Source organism: Notolepis coatsorum (genome assembly GCF_963971535.1).
Source record: "Notolepis coatsorum genome assembly, chromosome: 10".
Lineage (NCBI taxonomy): Eukaryota > Metazoa > Chordata > Actinopteri > Aulopiformes > Paralepididae > Notolepis > Notolepis coatsorum.
Window position 1 is genome coordinate 79,042,112 of NC_140174.1, and position 25,148 is coordinate 79,067,259.

General features: G+C 44.4%; 1 protein-coding gene across 1 annotated transcript in view; it reads right to left on the bottom strand.

Annotated features, from left to right (window-relative positions):
• The window catches only part of plxdc1 (plexin domain containing 1), a 196,237-nt gene that overhangs the window by 104,519 nt on the left and 66,570 nt on the right, over window positions 1-25,148 (bottom strand). The window contains exon 2 of the mRNA XM_084323960.1: window positions 9,579-9,748. Within this exon, the coding sequence (XP_084180086.1) occupies window positions 9,579-9,748 (170 nt within the window). The remainder of the gene's footprint in view (window positions 1-9,578; window positions 9,749-25,148) is intronic.

The window sequence follows — 25,148 nt, forward strand, 5'->3', positions numbered from 1 at the left end:
CGGTTTCTCAGACCATGTGCTAGGCTGGTTTAAAACATACATCAGAGGGAGGAAATTCTATGTTAAACTAGGAGATCACATGTCTGATATATACGACAACAACTATGGAGTTGCACAAGGGAGTTGCTTAGGTCCTTTACTCTTCTCCCTTTACATGTTACCGCTGGGTGATATCATCAGAGAACATAATGTAGATTTCCATAGCTATGCGGATGATACACAACTGTACATATCTGCTGAACCAAATGATACAGCGATTAGCTCCATTACAGACTGCTTACTGGCAATAAATAAATGGATGAGTAAGAACTTCCTGAAACTAAACGAGAACAAAACTGAAATTCTAATTATCGGCTCCAAAACTAAAAAAGAAACATTAATAAAGAACCTGGGGGGACTAACCCCTTGGATCAAATCTGAGGTCACTAGTCTTGGGGTTGTCATAGATTCAGAACTGAACTTCAATTCTCATATTAGCAAAGTGACGAAAACATCGTTCTTCCATCTCAGAAATATAGCAAAAGTACGACCATTTATTAATCAGAACGATGCTGAGAAGCTAATTCATGCATTCATATCTAGCCGGTTAGACTACTGTAATGCACTTTTCACAGGTCTCCCTAAGAAAACCACAGAGAGGCTTCAGCTAATCCAAAACTCTGCAGCCCGACTGCTAACTAGAACCAAAAGGAGAGAGCACATTAGTCCAGTCTTAGCCGCTTTACACTGGCTTCCTGTAACATTTAGAATTTACTTTAAGGTCCTTCTTTTTACAGAGCTCTAAATGGACAGGGACCTAGCTACATCGCCAACACTCTAATAAATTACACACAAGCAAGAACACTGCGATCATCAGCTGCTGGACTACTAGAGGCTCCCAGAAGCAGTCAAAAGAGGATCGGTAATGCAGCCTTTATCAACTATGCCCCAAAACTATGGAACAAACTACCCCAAAACATCAGGGAAGCCAACTCGCTAGACATCTTTAAAAGACAGCTTAAAACCTATCTCTTTGCTCAGGCATTTCACTGATAGATATCTGCTACCACCTAGTGGCAAGAGGAAACATCAGGGATATCCTGACACAACTTGTATTTATTCTTACCCTGCCTACTCTTTTACACTGCCTATCAAATTCATGTGTCGGTTATTGCACTTTTTACTTCTTACTGATGACTATTTTTAAACTGAATCATTTTAAACTATTCTTATTATTTGCTATGCTCGCTCATGCCTGTATTTTTTATGTCCGTCGGTTATTGCACTTTTTACTTCTTACTGATGACTATTTTTAAACTGAATCATTTTAAACTATTTTTATTATTTGAATTACAGGAGTATTACTGAATAGAGAGCCTATTAGGATGCTAGATCCTAATGTGAAACACTATGATTTGCTTATGGCAGATCAATCAGCATGGATTGTCTGTAAACTTTAATACATGGCAGTTTGGTTTGTTAGAACAGACTGTAATCTTATGCTTATGGCAGATCAATCAGCATGGATTGTCTGTAAACTTTAATACATGGCAGTTTGGTTTGTTAGAACAGACTGTAATCTTATGTCTATGTCACTTGCTTATGGCAGATCAATCAGCATGGATTGTCTGTAAACTTTAATACATGGCAGTTTGGTTTGTTAGAACAGACTGTAATCTTATGTCTATGTCACTTGCTTATGGCAGATCAATCAGCATGGATTGTCTGTAAACTTTAATACATGGCAGTTTGGTTTGTTAGAACAGACTGTAATCTTATGTCTATGCATTGTTGTCACTTGCCATATCTTGCTATGCTCGCTCATGCCTGTATTTTTTATGTCCGTTCTATTTTATAATTTTATTTTTTATTTTATTTTATTTTTATTTTACTATTTTTAAACTGAATAATTTTAAACTATTTTTACTATTTGTGTTACTGAAAACTGTAAGCGGAGAGCCTATTGGGATGCTAGATCCTAATGTGAAACACTGATTCTACCTGTCTATCTTTTTATGCTCGCTTATGCCTGTATTTTTTACTGTTGTGAAGCACTTTGAACTGCAACCTCTGTATGAAAAGTGCTATACAAATAATGTTATTATTATTATTATTATCTATCTCCTATCTATCTATCTATCTATCTATCTATCTATCTATCTATCTATCTATCTATCTATCTATCTATCTATCTATCTATCTATCTATCTATCTATCTATCTATCTATCTATCTATCTATCTATCTATCTATCTATCTATCTATCTATCTATCTATCTATCTATCTATCTATCTATCTATCTATCTATCTATCTATCTATCTATCTATCTATCTATCTATCTATCTATCTATCTATCTATCTATCTATCTATCTATCTATCTATCTATCTATCTATCTATAATTCTATCTATCTATAATTCTATCTATCTATCTATAATTCTATCTATCTATAATTCTATCTATCTATAATTCTATCTATCTATAATTCTATCTATCTATCTATAATTCTATCTATCTATAATTCTATCTATTGTAAAAGGACTATGAAACAGTGTCTACAATAGGCCATATCTACTGTTCCATGGAGGTTTCATGGTAACCAGCATTCCATGTGTAGGCCAACCTTGAGAGTTCTTTCTCTCTCTGTCGAGGGAGGACCAGGAACTCCTACATTTTTATATATATGACAGACTCACTGGACAGACGGGAGCTTCTTGAGGCGAACTGCTGGACAGCTAACTGGACCCACCAGTCTGTGTGGCGTTTCGTCTTAGGGACTCACTGGCTCGAGAATATATTCTGTTGTCTTTATATATTTCTGCATTAACTGCTCTGTTATTCTTATTAATTTTGTAGTATTAAACTATAAAACAAATCCACATATGAATAGAAGAATATTATTTGTCGCGACGGATCCCCCTCTTTCAAAGAGGATCTGAGCACGGTCGGAATCCCCGACAAGACCCATGCATTTCTTGTTCGAGGCAGAACGTCTCTTGCGCCTCCCAAGCCCGGATTACCAGTTTTTCTCAATTGCTTTGGTGCATTTCTCTGATCAGAATTAAAGTTCTCATAACTGTTAGTTCAACCTCCACAACATTTTGTCATTTGTGCACATCATAGTAGCAGTTTCTCATTCCTCCGAACAAATTGCAAATGCTTTTGGACATGCTTTCATCAATTGCTTTCATGCAATTATCTGCTGTTTTATAACATTATCATTTGCTTATGTCATGTCAGTCAAAATTAACTATACTTATGACTGCTGAATAGTCATTCCCTATAAAACTAATAGTCCTCATTTCATTGATTGAGTCATTACATACAAAAATGTTGAACTAGTTGTCAAAATCTATCAATCACGGCCTCACAATGGCTGAGACTGGTCGAAGGGTGCAGCCAAATGTTGAGAGAACCACTGTAAATATCTTTTAATTTTAAATATTTTCCAGTGTTTTACCTACTCTACCATGCTCTACATGTAAAGCAGGCATTGTCTTTTGAAAGTGGTTACAGGCAGCCATGTTGGAAGTAAGAGAATTACATAAACAGTCCATGCAAGGCCTCTAGGAGAAATCTTCATGTTTGCCGCTATCCTCAATGTTGTTATTCCACTTACAGTTTTCTCAATTGCTTTGGTGCATTTCTCTGATCAGAATTAAAGTTCTCATAACTGTTAGTGCATTTCTCAAAACAATTAGTACAAACTGCAAAACCTAGGTGATAACCTGCAGAAGCGTGTCACTTGCTCAAAATGGATAGTTCATTCCTCAAAAGCAAGTATTCATGTCAATGAATAAAATGAATGATAAAATGCAGAAGCATGTCACTGTCATCAAAATGAAAAGTCCTGACACCATTGTTTATGAACAAGATAGTCAAATGGCTTTGTCATGTTTTCATTATGACAGATCACTCTGTAAGTGTTTTCCAATGCAAAAAAGTCAGATATTGGTGACACTACCTGAAAATGCTCAAGACAGCACTATACACTATTTGCACAGCCATTTGAAATCTACAGTTACACACAACTGTACACACTGTACATATTGTAATATTCCCTCCTTGTTGGTCTGGGACATCAATGGTTGCTCTCTGTCCAATGGGATTTCTTCCACGCGGTCTACCTTTTGCCAGATTGAAACCTGCCTCATCAACGTATAATGTGTGCAGCGGTTCCCTGGTACACGCTTTATCCCAGAAGAGAGAGAGATAAAAACTATAAACTTTTCCTGTGTAACATAATGCATTTTGGACAACATATTGTACAGTATGAACTGTCATGTAAGTGTACTGCATGGCACTACACAAAGTAACCAGTTTACAGCACTGAACATTAGAGTATGCATAGAACACATAAATGTTTTTCTTGTGCATACTGGTGGCAGATCTCCTTCAGTCTGTTCCAGTCAAATGGCTACTCATTTGTCAATTGTACTACAATTGTTTCATGCACATTTAATTTCCACTGAGCACTACAATTGTAGCGATTGAAACGGATTCAATATTCCCAAAAATATTGTCATCCTCTATAACAGCGCTTTGTATCTCTGTCAACCTTATGGCATTGTTTGCAATTACCATTGCACAAATGGCTTCCTCTTGTTGCGGAGTAAAAAGGGGCCCTCTTCCACCTCTGCGAGGTTGTCTTGCAATCCTATGTGGTGCAGAGTAAAATTACAGTAATGTACAGCAAACATGAGATATACTGCTTTACAGTAACCCATATTACTGTAGTGTACAATAACAGTGCTTCCCACTTGTTTTTTTTGTTTATTGGTCTTTTTCCCCCTCCATTTTCCTCCGATTTTCTCCCATCCCAATGTTAGTCGTATGCCAATTCCCAGTCCCTTCCTGGTCGCTGCGCTTTACCCCCCACAGTCAGATCATTTGGGAGAGTGGAGGCTACCACGTGCTTCCTCCGACACACGTCCAGCCAATCACCGCTTCTTTTCACCTGGCAGCGCGGATTCTCATTGAGAGGGCGTAGCGTGTGGGAGGACCACACTATCCCCCTCACGTCCAATCCGCGCTTAGCAGGCGCCCCGACCGAACTGTAGGAGTCGCTGTTTACAACGACCCGGACCCACCCCGCCAGCTTCTCCCACCCTCTGATACAGCCAATTGTATCAGTGCAGACGGCCAGCCAAGCTGGTGACAACCCCGGAGCTGTGAGCTGGATTCGAACAGGCGAACCAAGCTCACAGCTCCGGGGCTGGTGACGAACGCAATCTCCGCTCGACCACCTAACCGCCGCAGTGCTTCCCACTTGTAAAATAATGCAGTACAGTACCATACTGTAAATATGGCAAATATTTACTGTAACACTACTGTACACTACAATACAGTAAATCTGTGCTGCAGTAAAGCTGTCTAAATTTAAAATGTAAAAAGTGACAAGTTGTTGTCCCACTGCAAGCTTCATGCATGACACAATGGCAGTAGTGCAGTGCAGATTGTTTAGTGCTGAATTACTGTCCAGTATACACACCTGCTCTCCCGACGAAATGTTTGAATACAGTAATTTAATTTAGAGTGGTTCTCTCAACATTTGGCTGCACCCTTTGACCAGCCTCAGCCATTGTGAGGCTGTGATTGATAGATTTTGACAACTAGTTCAACATTTTTGTATGTAATGACTCAATCAATGAAATGAGGACTATTAGTTTTATAGGGAATGACTATTCAGCAGTCATAAGTATAGTTAATTTTGACTGACATGACATAAGCAAATGATAATGTTATAAAACAGCAGAGAATTGTATGAAAGCAATTGATGCATGTCCAAAAGCATTTGGAATTTGTTCGGAGGAATGAGAAACTGCTACTATGATGTGCACAAATGACAAAATGTTGTGGAGTTTGAACTAACAGTTATGAGAACTTTAATTCTGATCAGAGAAATGCACCAAAGCAATTGACAAAAACTGTAATAGGGCTGTCCTCGACTGAAGGAAGTGTTATTCAGCTAATAGTCATATCATCCAACAGTGAGTGAGTGACCACCCATTTGCCCTGCATCGCCCACAGCGGCAGTCCTGTGTGCCATGGGAGAAACACTTTCTGCTGAAAGATGTTAATCCTCGACATACCTCTAAAATGTTCTTGTGAATTGAGATGGACAAAATGTCATCGTAGAACACTATGTTGTTTTCAAGAAAAAGGCAGCATAGTACCCGAAGCTCTGATCATGCTCACGCAACGTAAAGGGATAGTTTGGATATGTTGACATAAAGTGGTGCCAAATACTTCCTGATATTGTAATCTATGCATAAATTAGACATGAGCTTAACTCACAGAGTCCCATGGTTGAAGTTCTGGCTCGGGTTCCGAGCAAACCGGGAAGCTTCAGACAAGCAGCAAAAAGGGTCTCAAAACAAAAAAGTTACATTTCCTATGCTTGATTCTTCTTTCAGACCGACATGATGTCTGAATGATGTGAATATTTTTTTCAGCTAGTTAGATAGTAAATTATATTGACCTATTTGTTTACACTGCTTGTGTTGTTTTTACTACCTGTACCACCCCCCCCCTTCCCCCATGCTGCTATGATGCCTGAATTTCCCCAAGGGGATCAATAAAGGAATATCTTATCTTATCTTATCTTATCTTATCTTAGTTGTAACACACCCCAGTGGGATGCAGTTACTACACACTGGGGCTTATTCCAAGACATCATATTGGTCTGAAGCATATGCTCTCACATGCAAGGCTCACTGTTTTCTGTTGTGGATGGTTAAAACCTTTGTCTGCATGTTGTGTTGACAAGATGTCATACCACTTAATGCCATTATAATAAAACTAGACAACATTTCTGCTGCAGCTTTCGCGGCTGCAATTTGATCGAACAGGTAAAGAATGTTTAACCTTGCATGGCAGCCGGTTCTGCAAGATCACACAATAATCCACCTGGTTAGGCTTCAAGTTATGCACTTGTGACAGTCAGCATCCTTTGAGGAACTACTGGTCGCTACGGGCAAAGCTATTCTGCCAAGTATTTTATAAATGCCGGCTCTATTCCAAACAGATTAAAAAGACGACCTTCCAGATGATTCTGTGTAACTGGGTCAGGTAAAAAAAAATCTTGTGTACTTTCAGAGTCATTTTATAATTAATAGTTATAGTTGGCTGCTTTAAAGGTAGAATCTGTAAAGTCATCAGTGACAATATGGTACTGTGCTTTGTTTACAGATTTAGTTTTTGTTTGATCTGTGGATTGGATTTCAGTGGGTATAGAGGAGGGATTGCTACTGCTGGTCACACATCAAACTCTACAAAGAGAAGTGTATAACAAGTTACTAAACTCCAACACACACGTCAGACCAAAACAAAAAAGTTAACAAAGCGCCATACCAAGCAGGGCTCTTTTGCCTAGAGGTTGCTATTTGACTGCATTAAAAGATTATACCTTTAAAGAAAATGTTTTGACTGTTGCTAAATTGCCTCATTGGATTGACAGAGTGCCCAGAAGAAAACAACTTGCTCATTGTGGTCCAGTTGACAGGATTTTACTCAGCGTCTCCCATATGATAGAAAAACAGGGTCTAGGTTGGCCATAACCACACTTGGTATGGAAGCAAATGAGTGACAGAAGTATTTGAATTTGATCAGACACCGAATTTATAGCATTGAAAATAATTACTTTGAAAACATGTATCTGAATTTTTTCAGACACCGAATTTATAGCATTGAAAATAATTACTTTGAAAACATGTATCTGAATTTTTTCAGACACCGAATTTATAGCATTGAAAATAATTACTTTGAAAATCATGTATCTGATTTTTTTTGCTCCGAATTAAAAAATTCAGTGTTTAAAATTCAATGTAAAAAATTCGAATGCATAATAAAATTCAATGTAAAACATGTGATGCATAATTGCGGTGTATAAAATTCAATATAAGAAATTTTTTTTTTTGCTCCGAATTTACCTATGTGAAATAAAAATTCAGTGTTTAAAATTCAATGTAAAAAATTCTAATGCATAATAAAATTCAATGTAAAAAATTCGATGCATAATTGTGGTGTATAAAATTCAATGTAAAAAATTTGATGCATAATTGCGGTGTATAGAATTCAATGTAAAAAATTCGATGCATAATTGCGGTGTATAGAATTCGATGTAAAAAACCATCATCCGGGCTACCCAGACAGGATAAGCAATCGAGCCTGGATGCAATCGAACTGACTTCTGGCCTATCACTGCACGGCTTTGTCAGTCATGTGATCACACCAACCCGGGAGAAAGATGGCGGTATATATACATACGGTGGGGAGAGAATATATACATATGGTGGGGAGAGAATATACATATGGTGGGGAGGAGACTGTACATTAGGAGGGGGTGGGTGGGAGAGAAATACGGTGGGGAGAGAATATATACATATGGTGGGGAGGAGACTGTACATTAGGAGGGGGTGGGTGGGTGGGAGAGAAATATACATACGGTGGGGAGAGAATATATACATATGATGGGGAGGAGACTGTACATTAGGAGGGGGTGGGTGGGTGGGAGAGAAATATACATATGGTGGGGAGAGAATATATACATACGGTGGGGAGGAGACTGTACATTAGGAGGGGGTGGGTGGGTGGGAGAGAAATATACATATGGTGGGGAGAGAATATACATACGGTGGGGAGGAGACTGTACATTAGGAGGGGGTGGGTGGGTGGGAGAGAAATATACATACAGTGGGGAGAGAATATATACATATGATGGGGAGGAGACTGTACATTAGGAGGGGGTGGGTGGGTGGGAGAGAAATATACATATGGTGGGGAGAGAATATATACATACGGTGGGGAGGATACTGTACATTAGGAGGGGGTGGGTGGGTGAGAGAGAAATATACATATGGTGGGGAGAGAATATATACATACGGTGGGGAGACTGTCTATTATATGTATATTTCTCTCCCACCCACCCACCCCCTCTTAATGTACAGTCTCCTCCCCACCGTATGTATATATTCTCTCCCACCCACCCATCACATGACAAAGCTGTGCAGTGATAGGCCAGAAGTCAGTTCGATTGCATCCAGGCTCGATTGCTTATCCTGTCTGGGTAGCCCGGATGATGTTTTTTTACATCGAATTCTATACACCGCAATTATGCATTGAATTTTTTACATTGAATTTTATACACCGCAATTATGCATCAAATTTTTTACATTGAATTTTATACACCACAATTATGCATCGAATTTTTTACATTGAATTTTATTATGCATTAGAATTTTTTACATTGAATTTTAAACACTGAATTTTTATTTCACATAGGTAAATTCGGAGCAAAAAAATTCAGATACATGAGTAATTATTTTAAATGCTATAAATTCGGTGTCTGAAAAAATTCAGATACATGTTTTCAAAGTAATTATTTTCAATACTATAAATTCGGTATCTGAAAAAATTCAGATACATGTTTTCAAAGTAATTATTTTCAATGCTATAAATTCGGTGTCTGATAAAATTCAAATACTTCTGTCACTCATTTGCTTCCATAAACTTGTTCTTTAAGTTTATCCATGTAAGTTGTCCCTGATTATTCGGCAGTAATTATAATAGACACAATAGTACAATAGTAGAGTCTCACCACTACATGGGTCATGTTGTCAGGCAGGGTGTCAATGGCAACCCCTCCCCCTTGCGTGTCGCGGACAGCTCGGCTCAGCCCATGTTTGTGGAGGGTCTGCTGGTCCCTTCTGGTTCTGTGCAGCCCGGACGAGCCCCTATCTGTTCTCTGCGACATTCCACTCAGTGCATCTAAAACGAGACAAGAACATCACATCATTATTGTTACAAAGGGTCAGATTAAACCGAATATATATATTTATTGCCTAAGATCCCATGTGTGATATCTGCATGTCGTTTGATAATAATAATGGATTGGATTTATATAGCGCTCTTCTCTGACTGACTGTTGCTCTGACTCAGAGCGCTTCACAGAGTCCATTATTCGTTCATACACAGTCATACCGGTGGTGGTAAGCTACAATTGCAGCCAGAGCTGCCCTGAGGCAGACTCACGGAAGCGTGGCGAATAATCAACGCCTACGGCCCCTCCGACCACCACCAACATTCATTCACATGCATACACATTCATACGAGGCAAGTAGGTTAAGTGTCTTGCCCAAGGACACAACGGCAATGGGATGGACATGGGCTTGAGCGGGATTCGAACCACCAACCCTTCGATCATTGGACGCCCCGCTCTACCCCTGAGCCAATATGCACGGAATGTCCCTTTACCTGGTAGCAGGACAGACCATGGTATTCGTTCCCCTATTGGAAGCGATCCCCTGGCGCCAGGTACCGAGTAAAGCCTTACCCCCTCGAGCTGACTTGAAAGCTACCGCCAGGACTTGTCTTAACATGCCCGCTTTCGCCCACGGCTACGAGACCGAGAGGCGACAGAAATGAGATAGGTACTATTTGTTCACGGTACATATATATATGGCGCAAGAAATGTAGAACTTTTTCCTTGCAGTTCCTCTTCAGTTCGCCTTCAGTTCAGTCTGGTTCAGTTACCAAGTAAAGCCTTACCCACTACGCAACGTGCGGTACAGCAGGGCTCGCATTGCCTCAATATAGTCTCGTGTTATCCTAAATACGTCTGTTTGTCGTATCGTTCTCTATTCATTAGTAAACCTTCATTACGAGTCAAAGACCACGTGGAGTGAGTAATTGTGCGTCGACATAGAGCACTTATTGCCCGTGCTAATAGTATAGTAACGTCTGAACCACCGCGCACTACAGCGCAACACGGAGGATTTACCCCGCCAGCAGAGCCACTTTCCGGCAAGGATTATTCTTCAGTGCTTTGACTGTGGCGGCTGGAGCAGAACCGTCTGCCCGCTGCTGCTGTGGGATCTACACATCTACCGTGAGGACCTCCACTCGAGCCCGTCTCTGCCGGAGCAGAGACTCCCCGGCTCTCACCTACACGGCGCGCATCCTGGGACCAGGCTGCCTATCCCCGCAGCTCCAGGGATGACATCGCCTCCGTGAACCATTGACATTCCTAGAGCTTTGCCCCCCTCTGCTGGCTTACAACCGGTAGTACACCTTTCCCAGAAGATCCCTAGATAATTACTTAATATTCACTATTGACTCGCCTATGCACATTCTATTTGCCTTATAAGCGCAACTAAGTAATGTAATCATACCCCTTTGTGTAATAAATATTGTAAACTAGTATTCTGTGTGGAAAACCGTGTTATTGTGGGAGTGTTCCAATCTAATAATACTCATGTACAGTATTGGCCAGAAGTACATAGACGGTAGTGATTAATGATATCAGTACTTGATTAATACAGTCAGGGAATTGTACCCCTCAGTTACAATTGGTCCTTCGATAGCCGAGATAATAATTAGCGTAATATTAATATAATATTAATATTGGCATGGCCGATGACGAACACTCCACAAACGGTTCTCCTAAACTAGATCGCCCGCAGCGCAGACGACAGCCACCTCCCTACCTAGAGGCATACTCTGTCAGTCCAATACCTAGCTTTAAAGGGAAGTTAAACGCGGAAAAAGTAGAAAGTAAAATTATGTCTGACCCTAACAACCAGGTTACCCCGACCAGAGAGGCCCTAGTGGGTGCTAATGTAACTGACCAAGCTCACGATGGGGACCAGGAGGGAACTGACACGACTTTACCCCCAGACAATACCGAATCAGCCCCCGATCAGCCCCGGGAGGAAGACAACCCTAAAGAGACGCGCACCCAGGAGACGGATCTCCTCGGTACGCAACAGGAGAATGGATCTCCAACCAGTACTGCCGGGAGCCGATCGCCCCGAACGGCGTCTTCCCCCAGCGAGGCGGACAAGATGCTGGCGCAAGCACTCATCGCCACCCTGGCAGCCTCCACCGAACGCGATCGACTTCAAGCGCAACAGACGTGCGAGCGCGAACATTACGCAGGTGAGCGAGAGCGCTTCCAGGCGCAACAAAGGAGCGAGGACGACCGAATAAGACTGGAGACCAGACGCCTCCAGACAGAAGAGAACATCGAGAGAAGCCGCGCCGACGTCGCAAATGCACAGCTCCACGCTGCCCATGCCAGCGCCAATGCCCAGTGCGACGTCGCCAACGCACAGCGCGACGCTGCCCAGGCCAGCGCCAATGCGCAGCGCGACATCGCCAACGCCCAGCGCGAAGCCGCGCGCGACGCAGCCCATGACCGGCGCGAGGCGGAGCTGATGGACAAACTGGTTGCCATGGCGACACCCCCTCACTCCGCACGGAGCTCCCAGAGGTCGTCAAGACATGGGTCTAGGACACATTCCCCTACCCGACGAAGCGACCCGGGACCCCGCCTACAGGAGGATCCTGTCCACGTCTCCGAACCCCGCCTACAGGAGGAGCCTGTCCACGTCTCTGAACCCCCTCCCCAGCCGGTCCATACGAGACCTAGCAACCGGGGTACAGAACCGAACCACGCCGAGAGACTGAGCAGACGACTCCAGGTCCTAGCAGAGGAAGAGGAGGAGGAAGAGGAGGGGTGTCAAGCCGACCAGCAGCAACGTGCTCTGGCCCAGGAGGCCCAGTACAGCCCCGACCCGCAGCCACGTACTCAGGACTAGGAGGTCCAGTACAGCCCAGAAGTCAGCCCCGAGGCCCTGCGCTACAAACCCCCGACTCAACTCACGGGTGAGTTTGACGCACCGCCAGCCCCGAGGAACAGCACCTGGGTACCCGACCTTCGGTACCCACCAAGTACCAGCCCAAGACGACACGCCAGAGGAGACTCGCCTAGGAGGCCTCTCCCCCAACGCTCACCGATGTATCAGTCACCCACAGCGTCATACATTGCCACGCCGTCAATCCCAGACTTCGTCTATGAGAATCGAGCACAGTACACGGAGCTCCGGATGTGCCTAGAGACAATGATGGTGGATGTCGCTGATGAACGCCACAAGTATGCAATATTACTGAAGCACCTGAAAGTACCGCGAGCGCACAATATAGCGCTGGCCTACGCCTCCTCTTCGACACCATACACAGCGGCCCTTGCAGCGCTGGACCAGAGATATGGACGTATATGGGATTACGTAATAGAAGAGATAAGGCATATTGACCGCCTACCCCCAGCCACAGACAATCGCTCACTAGACGACCTGTCAATCAAAGTGCAGTCCCTGGTGGGGATGCTGGGAGCGCAACGGGAGAAGGGCAGGCATGAGCTATACGCCAACTCTAACGTTGAGAGGATTTTGGAGAAGCTGCCACCCGCAAGACAGGAGCGCTTTCGGCGGCAGAGGGACTACCGCGACCCCGACGGCCCCGAGCCATCCCTCCTTGATCTGGCCGACTTCCTGGCGAGAGAGGTCAGCAGCTTATGACTGGACACCTTCGGGCGGAGCACGCCAAGCTCCAGAGAGGGACCCAGGAGAATAAATGATGGAAGAAGATCGGTGACTGTCATGCACCAATCAGAGTCAGTACCGCAGCACTCCAACCACAACACCCCCTCGACGAAAGAGGACCAGTGGAAGATTGAGTGCCAGTACTGTAAGGGAGAACATCGGCTCCATCAGTGCGAAGACTTCAAGAAGCTGACCACGGATGATGTGAGCCAGTGGGTCAAGGACCACCGCCGCTGCTTCCGCTGCGCGCGCAGCCACCTAGCAGCTGAGTGCCGCCTGAAGAAAAAGTGCAGCAGGTGCGGTGGCACCCACCTGGAGGTCCTGCACGACATCAACAAGCGTCACCCAGGACAACAGAGTGGGCCCGTCGCGGTACTGTACCATACCGAGGCGGTGGCACCAGAACCAAAGTTCCACCAGACCGCTCCCTTCTGTCCCGACTGCTACGGCAGACACTGGCGCACAAGGTGCGACTCGTACCCTATAGAGTCTACGTCACCACCCGAGACAGGAGTGCTCCACATTGACCAGCACAGCGAGACCCCCCGAGTGCTCCTCAAAGTGGTCAGAGTGCTCCTGAGCCACGGGGACAAAGTCATGGACACTTACGCCGTCCTTGATGACGGGTCAGAGAAGACCCTTCTGCTCGCGTCCGCTGCGGCCCAGCTGGGACTGCGGGGGAGCGAGAACCAAATGACGATTCGGACAATAAGAAGAGATTTAAAGACGATAAAGGGCGAGAATGTCTCCTTCACTATCGCAGCAAGCGGGCAGCCAGAGCGACGGTACAAGATCACAAATGCTTTCACCAGCCGAGAAATAGGACTCTCGCAGTACACCTACCCTGTCACCAAGTTGATGGATAAATATGTGCACCTGCGCCAATTACCTATCCCGCTCATAGAAGGCGCTACCCCGACCCTGTTGATAGGCTCCGACCATGCAGAACTCATAGTCCCGATTGACCGGGTCCATACAGGCCCCAGAGGCTGTCCTGCAGCAGTCGAGACCCGCCTAGGATGGACATTGCAAGGCCCCCTCGCTAAATCTCTCAACCGAACAGCAGCCACTAGCTGCCTCCACTCCAGAGCGACAGAAGAAGACACCGGCCTCTCCCCCGTACAGCAGAGGCTATTGACATTAAGTGAGAGGCCCGTGAGAGAACCGTGGGTACCAGAGGGAGTTCGGAACTCCACCCCCCTCAGCTGCGCTCCAGGCGTAGCTGACCTCGAACCCAGCACCCCAAGCGACTCCTTGACGGGGCGGCCGGGACCGGCCCCTCCTCACACGGGGTACAGAGCGAACAAGAGAAACAGACGGAGGAGGAGAAAGCACAGCCAAGCCAAGATCAAAGCAGTCTCAGGCCCGCTTCCTCCTAAGCCCCCCTTCATCCCGTCCAGTCGTCATGACCATAGACCAGTCACCACCCCGAGCTGCGTGGCCGGCCGGCCGCGTAAGCAAAGTGACCACTGGTGCCGACGGAAAGGTCAGAGTGGCAGAAGTGCTCGGCCAAGGGCGGATCTACAACCGACCCGTGGCGAGGCTGATCGAGTCGCCAAGGCTCCCCGACTTGTCTAATGACGACCATGACCCCTGACTTTGTGAACTGCCCGACCCCTCACAGACATTGAGTAGTGGACAGTGCGGTTAATCTGCCCCTGCTTAGCTAATTAGGTGGGACTAATTAGGGGGCGGCTGTTACAAAGGGTCAGATTAAACCGAATATATATATTTATTGCCTAAGATCCCATGTGTAATATCTGCATGTCGTTTGATATCCCCTGTATATTCCTTGTACAATATGCACGGAATGTCCCTTTACCTGGTAGCAGGACAGACCATGGTATTCGTTCCCCTATTGGAAGCGATCCCCTGGCGCCAGGTACCGAGTAAAGCCTTACCCCCTCGAGCTGACTTGAAAGCTACCGCCAGGACTTGTCTTAACATGCCCGCTTTCACCCACGGCTACGAGACCGAGAGGCGACAGAAATGAGATAGGTACTATTTGTTCACGGTACATATATATATGGCGCAAGAAATGTAGAACTTTTTCCTTGCAGTTCCTCTTCAGTTCGCCTTCAGTTCAGTCTGGTTCAGTTACCAAGTAAAGCCTTACCCACTACGCAACGTGCGGTACAGCAGGGCTCGCATTGCCTCAATATAGTCTCGTGTTATCCTAAATACGTCTGTTTGTCGTATCGTTCTCTATTCATTAGTAAACCTTCATTACGAGTCAAAGACCACGTGGAGTGAGTAATTGTGCGTCGACATAGAGCACTTATTGCCCGTGCTAATAGTATAGTAACGTCTGAACCACCGCGCACTACAGCGCAACACGGAGGATTTACCCCGCCAGCAGAGCCACTTTCCGGCAAGGATTATTCTTCAGTGCTTTGACTGTGGCGGCTGGAGCAGAACCGTCTGCCCGCTGCTGCTGTGGGATCTACACATCTACCGTGAGGACCTCCACTCGAGCCCGTCTCTGCCGGAGCAGAGACTCCCCGGCTCTCACCTACACGGCGCGCATCCTGGGACCAGGCTGCCTATCCCCGCAGCTCCAGGGATGACATCGCCTCCGTGAACCATTGACATTCCTAGAGCTTTGCCCCCCTCTGCTGGCTTACAACCGGTAGTACACCTTTCCCAGAAGATCCCTAGATAATTACTTAATATTCACTATTGACTCGCCTATGCACATTCTATTTGCCTTATAAGCGCAACTAAGTAATGTAATCATACCCCTTTGTGTAATAAATATTGTAAACTAGTATTCTGTGTGGAAAACCGTGTTATTGTGGGAGTGTTCCAATCTAATAATACTCATGTACAGTATTGGCCAGAAGTACATAGACGGTAGTGATTAATGATATCAGTACTTGATTAATACAGTCAGGGAATTGTACCCCTCAGTTACAATTATCATCATAAAAAAACATTGTCACAATATTTACGGAAGCCAAACCTTGTGGTGACACCATAAACAATGTAGATCCTCTAGTTCAAACTCCTGTGTTTTCTTTTGCTGTCAATGTCAAAGTTGGGTACAATGTTGAACATTTTCTGGTGGTTACATTTTGACAACATTTGGTTGAATACAGTATCTCACCATTCTGTTTCAACATCAATGAATTATAGTAGTAGGATTCCATTTGTTCCATAAAAGGTGAAATAGTCTGGTAAGTTTGGTTAAAGGTGCTATAGATAACATTCAGCCACTAGATGTCGCACTAGAGCATCAGCATGACATTTAAGACTTTTTGAACAGAGCAATAGTGTAGAGCTGTGCTGTGTGTTTTCCGCCCTCCAGCCAGTGAGCTTAAATATCAGCAGACCAATCAGTCACTACGCAAGAGATGGAATGCTAGTTTTGAATGGGGATATCTGTAAAACTAAAGATGGCGGCAACAACAAAACTGCTTGCTACAAAACAAGCGTATTCAGATCAAATAATTAAATGTGATTTGGTTCATGTTGAGCAAATTATAAGTTACTGCATCTTGAGGTGAAATGTGAGTTTTAAAAGTGTTAATTAATCACAATCTCTGCTAAAAGACTGGGAATTGCACAGTGAGTAGTTACCATGGTAACCAAGGACTCAATCTAGCACAAGATGAAGCTGGTCTAGTAGAAAGGGATTTTCCATGCGATTCTTCATGGCAGATGAGTTCAGACATACAGAAATACTGTGCTTGTTTTAGGAGAGCGGTGGTGCCTAGGTAGAGTGAGGGCATGGTGCAGAAAGGGATCTGTGTATGGAAGATCATAATTTAAAATATTCATTTAACTGGCATGTAACTCAAGAGGTTTATTTATCACATACTAGGGCTGTCCCCGACTAAGGATTTGGATAGTCGACTATGATTGGCCGAAAGTCGACTAAAGATTGTGGAAGTCCAATGCTTGGTCCAGCCGAACCGGGAGGAAAGTTACCGTCTGGTCCAGCAGGACCAGGGGAAGCGTTACACTAGTGTGTTCATTAGATGGGTGAAATCCTCTTTCAGTGCCTCTGTGCCTGTTTTCTTAGGCAGTTAGCCTCTGGTATGCGTGCCATTAGCGTTCGCCACGCTTCTAGGCCTCTTTTCTTTTGGAAAGAATGATAAAACATTTTTTTTTACTTTTTTTTGTTGTATTTGACTAAGAGGTTGGCAGTCGACTACGGCTCCTTTCGATCGATTAGTCGACTATTCGACTAATAGGGGTTGTTGACAGAGTCTGCTATGGGGCGACAATAATATGTTCATGAGGCATGGTTTCTATCTTTAGCCATTAAACGGCATGGTTTATTTCACATTGGTCCACAGCAGTACATGAGACATCCTTTTCTTATGAGAGCGAAGGTGGAAGAGACAGAGGGGGGGTCGACATCTCCTTATTATACCCTCTACCTGGCGGCAGCATTAACAGCTCCGCCTATAGCGCCCTCTAGTGGAAACATTTATACATAGTTAGACAGTTACTCAGTTACTTGCAATCATATATAACCTCTAACATTAACAGGGGTCAGCCCTATCACATACATACCAGGGCATACAGTGAAACTCGACATTGTTGCAAATGAGGGCAACCTTGTTTTTCTTTGTTAAGATAAAGATTAGAAATTAAATGAAATAAGCAACCAATGGTGTTCCGCACAGTGCAAAAACAGGGTTTTACGCCGTGAAACTGTTAATTTATGTACATGTTTTTGGACGATGAGGAAACAGCGTTTCATATCTTTCATCCACAGTCAGAAAAACTGGCCAGCATATCATCTTGGGCACCTCCACACTTTCTTGGCTGCACCTTGCAAAAACACAAATGCCTTGTGTGTCTTGTCCTTGCTCAGGAATGAAATTGAAGAGAATGAAGATAACACAGATTTGATCCACAACTCATAAGTTTTAATTCAACTATCAGTGGGAAAAGGCCAACTGTATGCAACATTGTTGTGTAAGGAACATGGTTAGTCTATGTCTATGTTAATCAACACACTCGCTGTGTGAATTCTGAAAACGATGACCTGCTCGTATTCACACATGGGCTCAGTTGGTCAATACGCAGACTAAGGACTTGGGTGCTGGGAGGGTAAACTCTGCGTGAAATAATTTTAACTGAATAATTTCCAGTGTATGAAGAGGCTATAGAGATACAGGTCAGGTCTCGTTAGCAGGGACGTGCACAGGGCAGGTGCTCAAAGGCTGAAAAGGGCACTATACCTGTGTATGTTAGAACCAAGCGAACGAAGCGTGTAAGCCCGATTTTTGGGGGGGTTTTGGTGATCAAATATTGAATATTGAACTATAATAATCAGTGCAGGAGCTCACTTATCCTTGAAAGACTTTTATCACTGACTTAAAAGGCCCATACATCTCCATAAATGTTCAGGGGGGAGGGAATAAGTGCTTACCCTACAGACCCCAAGAAGTGCTGTATATTCTGTATTGTTTAATATAAATGCATTTTTTATTCCAATCCCGATTTGTATTTGAGATTCACAAATCCCATCGGACTTGACTTCTTCGTGTCCCTCAGTGAGTAATACCAGCATTCAACTGTATGCGCCACAGCGGTTTCTATCATCATCATCATCACCCCCCATGCTAGGCATAAAATATATAGGTCCACAGAGAGGCGCGCTGAGGCCGTGCAAACTGCAATGGAATACGGGGCATCTCTCTCTCTTTACCTAATATTTAGATTATATCCTGACATTTTTCAGTTGGAAGGGTATGCACAACGGTAAAAACAAAACAAAAATGGTTAATAAAAAAAATAATTAATGGCACTTTTTTATGAGGCTCAAAAGGGCAGGTGGTCAAGCACCCCTTGGGCTCTATGTGTGCACGTGCCTGCTCGTTAGTCCGCATCATCAAGATGGCGGGAGAGTGAACTGACTTCTCTTTAGACAGACTTTGACTATGCTTCAGAGTCGGTGTATATCCTTGGGTCAAATGGTAGCTAAATATCCAGCTTGCTAAATTGACAGCCTACAGCAGGGGTCTTCAATTAAGTTTGGCCGAGGGCCACATTTTTTCCAAGCCATTGTATGGGGGGCCGGAAACAAAAACAATGGCTAATTTAATATATTGATAGTGAAAAGATTTTAAATCTGTGACTAACCACCTTATAACTAAGACATACATTTGTGGAAGAGGCAGAGAATGGACAAAATAAACTAGCTGCATAGGTGGCATAATAAACTGTAAACGACATACACATTTGCACTGAACATTATACCTTTGTCTTTTTGCCATTTTATTATAAAACCAGAGACAAGCGCCTCTCTCTTATCGGTCTATCTTACATTACGCACAACCAGCTCGTCTATCTATCTGACAGCCCTTTCTGTGGAGCGCACTGGACTATTGAGAAACAATAGGAATCTTCCATTGGTTCTCCCAGTCCACGTGACCATTTCTAGCATTTCCATTGGCTATAGTGACAGACATATAGATATATGATAAATGGATAGATACAGCGGATTAGATGCAGTCCAGAAAAAACAACCAATCTAGATATTTCAAGATTCTATGCTTTACATCTGCGCATTCTCTGAGAGATGCACAACATTTTTAGATGACAATCGATACAATGAATAAAGCAAGTCTTTATCACAAACAAATCCAAAGATATTTAATGTTTTTTTTGTGCCCGGCTTTAGAGGGTTAAAAGCCTAATTGTATTTTTTATTTAGTTAATATGTCTTGTTGTAATTCCTTATATACCTAATGTAGCGCATCTTCTTGAAGCAGATTCAGCTTTTTTTGCTCTGATTTGACTTCAGTTTAATTGCATTGTTACTGTTCACATATGTGGTGCCATCAGTCATATAAGTAAAGATAAAGTTTGAATGACTTACTGAACTGGTGTTTTAATTTCACACCACACTGTTTGTTTGTTATTTCAGCACCAGGCGCTGTCCACCGACTTTTTTCATGTTGAGCAAGCGCTACATTGTACCTCGCTGCCTACTGTACCTGTTATTCACTCTCAACATGGATAAAACAAAGTATAATAAGCATTCTTTAGGTGGTGGTAGTTTCTCTATTTGGACGTTATAGCTAACATATAGCCTAGCCTAGTTGGTACATTTAATTTTTTTATTTTTATTTTTTTTTTAATAATCTGAGGGGCCAGATATTATTTCTGGCGGGCCAATTTCGGCCTGCGGGCCGCCTATTGCCGACCCCTGGCCTACAGCTTGGCTACGTGGGAGGGAGATCTAGCTCGCAAGGCAAACTCTTAACACTTTAAGGACCAGCCACGAGTTAACTCGTGTTTCGATTCCACCCGTTGAGGACCAGAGCCACTAGTTAACTCGTGGCAAGTTGTTATTGTTTTATTCCATATTAATAACGGTATTAACGTCCCCGATCCGGCCAGATCCTCTTAGGGGCGCCATCGCTCCACTGCAGTATCATTGAGGCCGAATGGGAATTTTTTTTTTTTATTGTCTAGGGGCGTTTCATATGAGCCTGGATCCCAGCCAAACATCCTCCATCTTTGATCACGTTACCGAACGCAGATTTCAGCCTGGAATAATGGGATTTATGATCAGCCAATGGACATATCGATCTACCAGATTCCGATGAATAATGACGAAATGCTGCCGGCAATCACATGGGCTGACGGTAGGATACTATTCACCCAAATTACAGCCGGATTGGACATTGTTGTAACACGCAAGCGATCGATCAGTTGAATGTGGCTACTTGAACGCACACTGTATTGCTAATCAATAATATTAATCGGCGTCCCCCGCCGCCCCCATTTCATCCATAGATGCTCTGTAATAGTCTGGATGCTAAGCAGTTTGTTTTATTTCATTCGTATATATACAACAGAAATGGCATTTGATATAACGTGACTAGCCTATAGCCTCATATCTAGCTTCCCAGAAAAAAGACAAGACGAAAACTGCGATAAAGCTTATATTCACGACGCTATAAAATGACAACCAACCGATGGATTTTTATTTTCTTTAAGCCATTATGAAGGCACGGTTTATGCACTCAAGTGACAATGAGAATGGACAGATAGCAATACTATAAAGTATATATATAGCTGTTAGAAAGTACATCGGTTTGTTGACAAACCCTGGTCGTCCAGAACCATATTACACTGCAAACCGTGGTTGCCAATGTGTTAAAAACAAAAGGAATCCTGTGATGTTTACAAGATTTGTAGCACAGCTCCTGGTATAACCTGCAAAAGTATTGTCTACATTGTCTGTTCAGAATGTTGTAGCTTGTTTTTCATGTCATTCTTTAAAGGGGCATTGAGCCAATAACATCAATGACTACACGGAGACAGTGCTGGACTTTGTTCGTACTTTGGTGGAAGAAACAATCCCCACTACCATAATTAAAGTTTACCCAAATCAAAAGCCCTGGGTACACAAATCCGTCCGTGAAGCTCTGAAAGCGTGCACCAAAGCATACAACGCCGGCCTGGTGGCAGGCAACATGAATGACCACAAGGTGGCACGATACAACGTAAAGAGGACAGTAATAGAGGCAAAACGGCGCTACAGGGATAAAATTGAACTTCAGTTTGAACAGGCTGACTCCAGAGCTATGTGGCAGGGCCTCAAAACGATGACAGACTACAAAGGCACCTCCCTCAAACTGAACAGTGACATCTCCTTAGCAAATGATCTCAATACCTTCTATGCGAGGTTTGAGGCTGGTAATAACACCAGCCTACAAGCCACGGCAATGGGGGGGGGGGGGGTCTGCTGATGGAGACTCAGTGTTTAGGGTAACAGAGCATGAGGTGAGGCGGACCTTTAAATCAGGAAGGCAGCAGGACCTGACGGCATCCCCGGCCGCGTCCTAAAAGTCTGTGCCAACCAACTGGCCCCGGTATTCACTGACATATTTAACCTGTCCTTAGAACTGGCTGTCATCCCCACCTGCCTGAAGAAGTCCACTATCATCCCTGTACCTAAAAAATCCAAGCCTGCTTGCCTCAACGACTACCGCCCTGTAGCTCTCACCTCCATAGCCATGAAGTGCTTTGAGAAGCTAGTAAAGGGCTACATCTGCTCCTCCCTCCCCATCAACCTGGACCCCCTGCAATTTGCATACCGCCCAACAGGTCCACGGAGGACGCCATAGCCCATGTGCTGCACACAGCAGCATCACACCTGGACAAGAGGAAGGGGAACTATGTGAGAATGCTGTTCATCGACTACAGCTCGGCATTCAATACCATAGTCCCCTCCAAACTCATAGCCAAGCTCAGGGACCTGGGCTTGAACTATGACCTCTGCCAGTGGGTCTTGGACTTCCTGACGGGCAGACCCCAGGTGGTGAGAGCAGGCAACTGTACCTCCTCATCCATCACCCTCAACATAGGGCCCCCCCAGGGCTGTGTGCTGAGTCCCCTCCTCTACTCCCTGTACACACGACTGTGTGGCTCAGCGGAGTAACAACACAATCATCAAATTTGCTGACGACACAGTAGTGGTGGGCCTGATCTCTGCAAACGACGAGAGGGCCTACCTGGAAGAGGTCAAACAGCCTCTCCCTGAACGTCAGCAAAACAAAAGAGATGATTGTGGACTTTAGGAGGTCGGGGGTCAAGGACTACAGCCCCCTCAGCATCGACGGGGCACCGGTTGAGAGAGTGAACAGTTTTAAAGGCCAACCTTCATGTTGAATTTTTGTTCAATGAACAATGTGGACTAGGCCAACAGTGACTTTCATGAAGAAGGAAAAAAAAGTATTGAAATTAACCCAGTTTTAGCGTTTTTATCAAACATTTTGTCTGCCCAACACAATCACCACGCACATGGATATTTTAATCAATGGTTCATAACGTGCGCGTGTAATCGAAATGATGTCGTCACAACAGGTGCAGGGCACCAGGGGGCTCACCAGGGGGCGCTGAGAGTCACACACAGCTAGTGGCAGGCACTGCAGGCAGAGAGCCTTGCTACTACTAGCCGAATGAAAATGTATCTGTTTCACCTAACAACACTATTGCTCCGTGATCATAGCCATCCATCTCTAAAGCTAACCACTATTTGTAAAAGCCACAACCACGTTACCATATTTGTAATAATGTAAATCATTGTGTCGTTGTACATATTGTGTATACACCGTTAGAAGCTAACATAGCTTAGCTTGGTAGCTATTGTGCTAACAACATATCCCGACGTCCGGCTCGCTGGCCGGCAAGAACGCCGACACAAAATGGTTCTCTCCTCTCTGTACACCCCCGTCCCCACGGGTACCCTGCCGGGGAGCCTATGGACGCGACAACGGCGGCAGCCGTAGGGTGCTCGAGCCCGCCGTAACGCTAGTGGTACACGATAGCTATGAGCTGACTAACGCTACAGGCTCAAACACGCTACGGCCGCCGCTGTTGTCGCGTCCACAAGCTCCCCGGCAGGACACCCGCGCGAACGGGGGCACACAAAGAGGAGAGAACCACCCCAAATCGAGCACTCATCCCGGCCGACAAGCCGGACACCGCGGTTGTTGTTAGCACAATAGTAGCCCACTGTGATGCACCGAGTGGGCCACCATTGATCAACATGCAGCGACGTGTAGCTTGCATGATGCGTGTGCAGTGCTTTGCCACACAGGTCTGAGAAGAGGACCTGCACATGATTTTACTCGTTCCCCAAACTCCTCTATATGCCCCGATCTCAAATGGTTCACGACAGTAGACATAATGCTAATGTTAGCCAGCGCCATATATCGAGTAGTACTATGACCCGGACGGGCATAAGGCATACGTTTCCTGAAGTGACGTCACGGCCGTGCTCCTGAAGTGACGTCACGGCCGTGCTAGCGTCTGATAAGCTTTTAGATTTGCTCGTGCATGTTATTAGTGCGTGGACCTTTTTAACCATTTCTGAGTGAAATTTCCGGCGTCAAATGGAAAAAAATTAATAATTAAATTAGATACCAATGATGTAAACTACCCATAATTGCAGAGTAGGGTTTAACCTGGAGGTTGGGCTTTAAGTACCTCGGAGCCCACATATCCGAGGACTTGACATGGACCACACACATTGACAGTGTTGTGAAGAAGGCACGACAACGCCTCTACTTCCTCAGGCGCCTAAGGAAGTTCCAAGTCAGTCAGAAGATCCTTAAGAACTTCTACTCATGTACAATAGAGAGCATCCTGACTGGCAACATCACCTCCTGGTTTGGGAATAGCACTGCACAAGACCGAAGCAGACTACAAAGAGTGACACATTCAGCCGAACGCACAATTGGAGGCGGGCTCCCCACCCTCCAGAACATTTACAACAAGCGGTGCTGGGGTAAGGCTAAGAGAATCATCAAGGACTCCAGCCAACCGAACAACTGCCTCTTTGAACTGCTGCGGTCAGGCAAGCGATACCGGAGTCTCAAGGCGAGCACAGAAAGACTCAGAAGAAGCTTCTATCCCCAGGCCATCAGGCTGCTCAACGAACAATAAACACTATACAACAACCATCAAATGCACACAGCACACACATCCACATGCACACACTCACTTTAAACAAACAACTGCAGCACCCACTCTCCACACTTTAGATCACCTAAACACACTTTATATTTATTGATAAAGGATTTGCACTACAACTCGTACACCTTACTGTAAATTGTACCTAAATTGTACCTCATCCCATTTCTGCTTTGCACTATAAAGTATTGTACACTGCATAGTATATTGTATATTATATGGTAACTCAGTTACTTCTATTCTGCATCGAACATTGTACATATGTGAACACTGTGACCTCTTTTTTTACTTCTAATTTACATGCTATACTATTTTATTTCATACTTATCTTGTCTAGC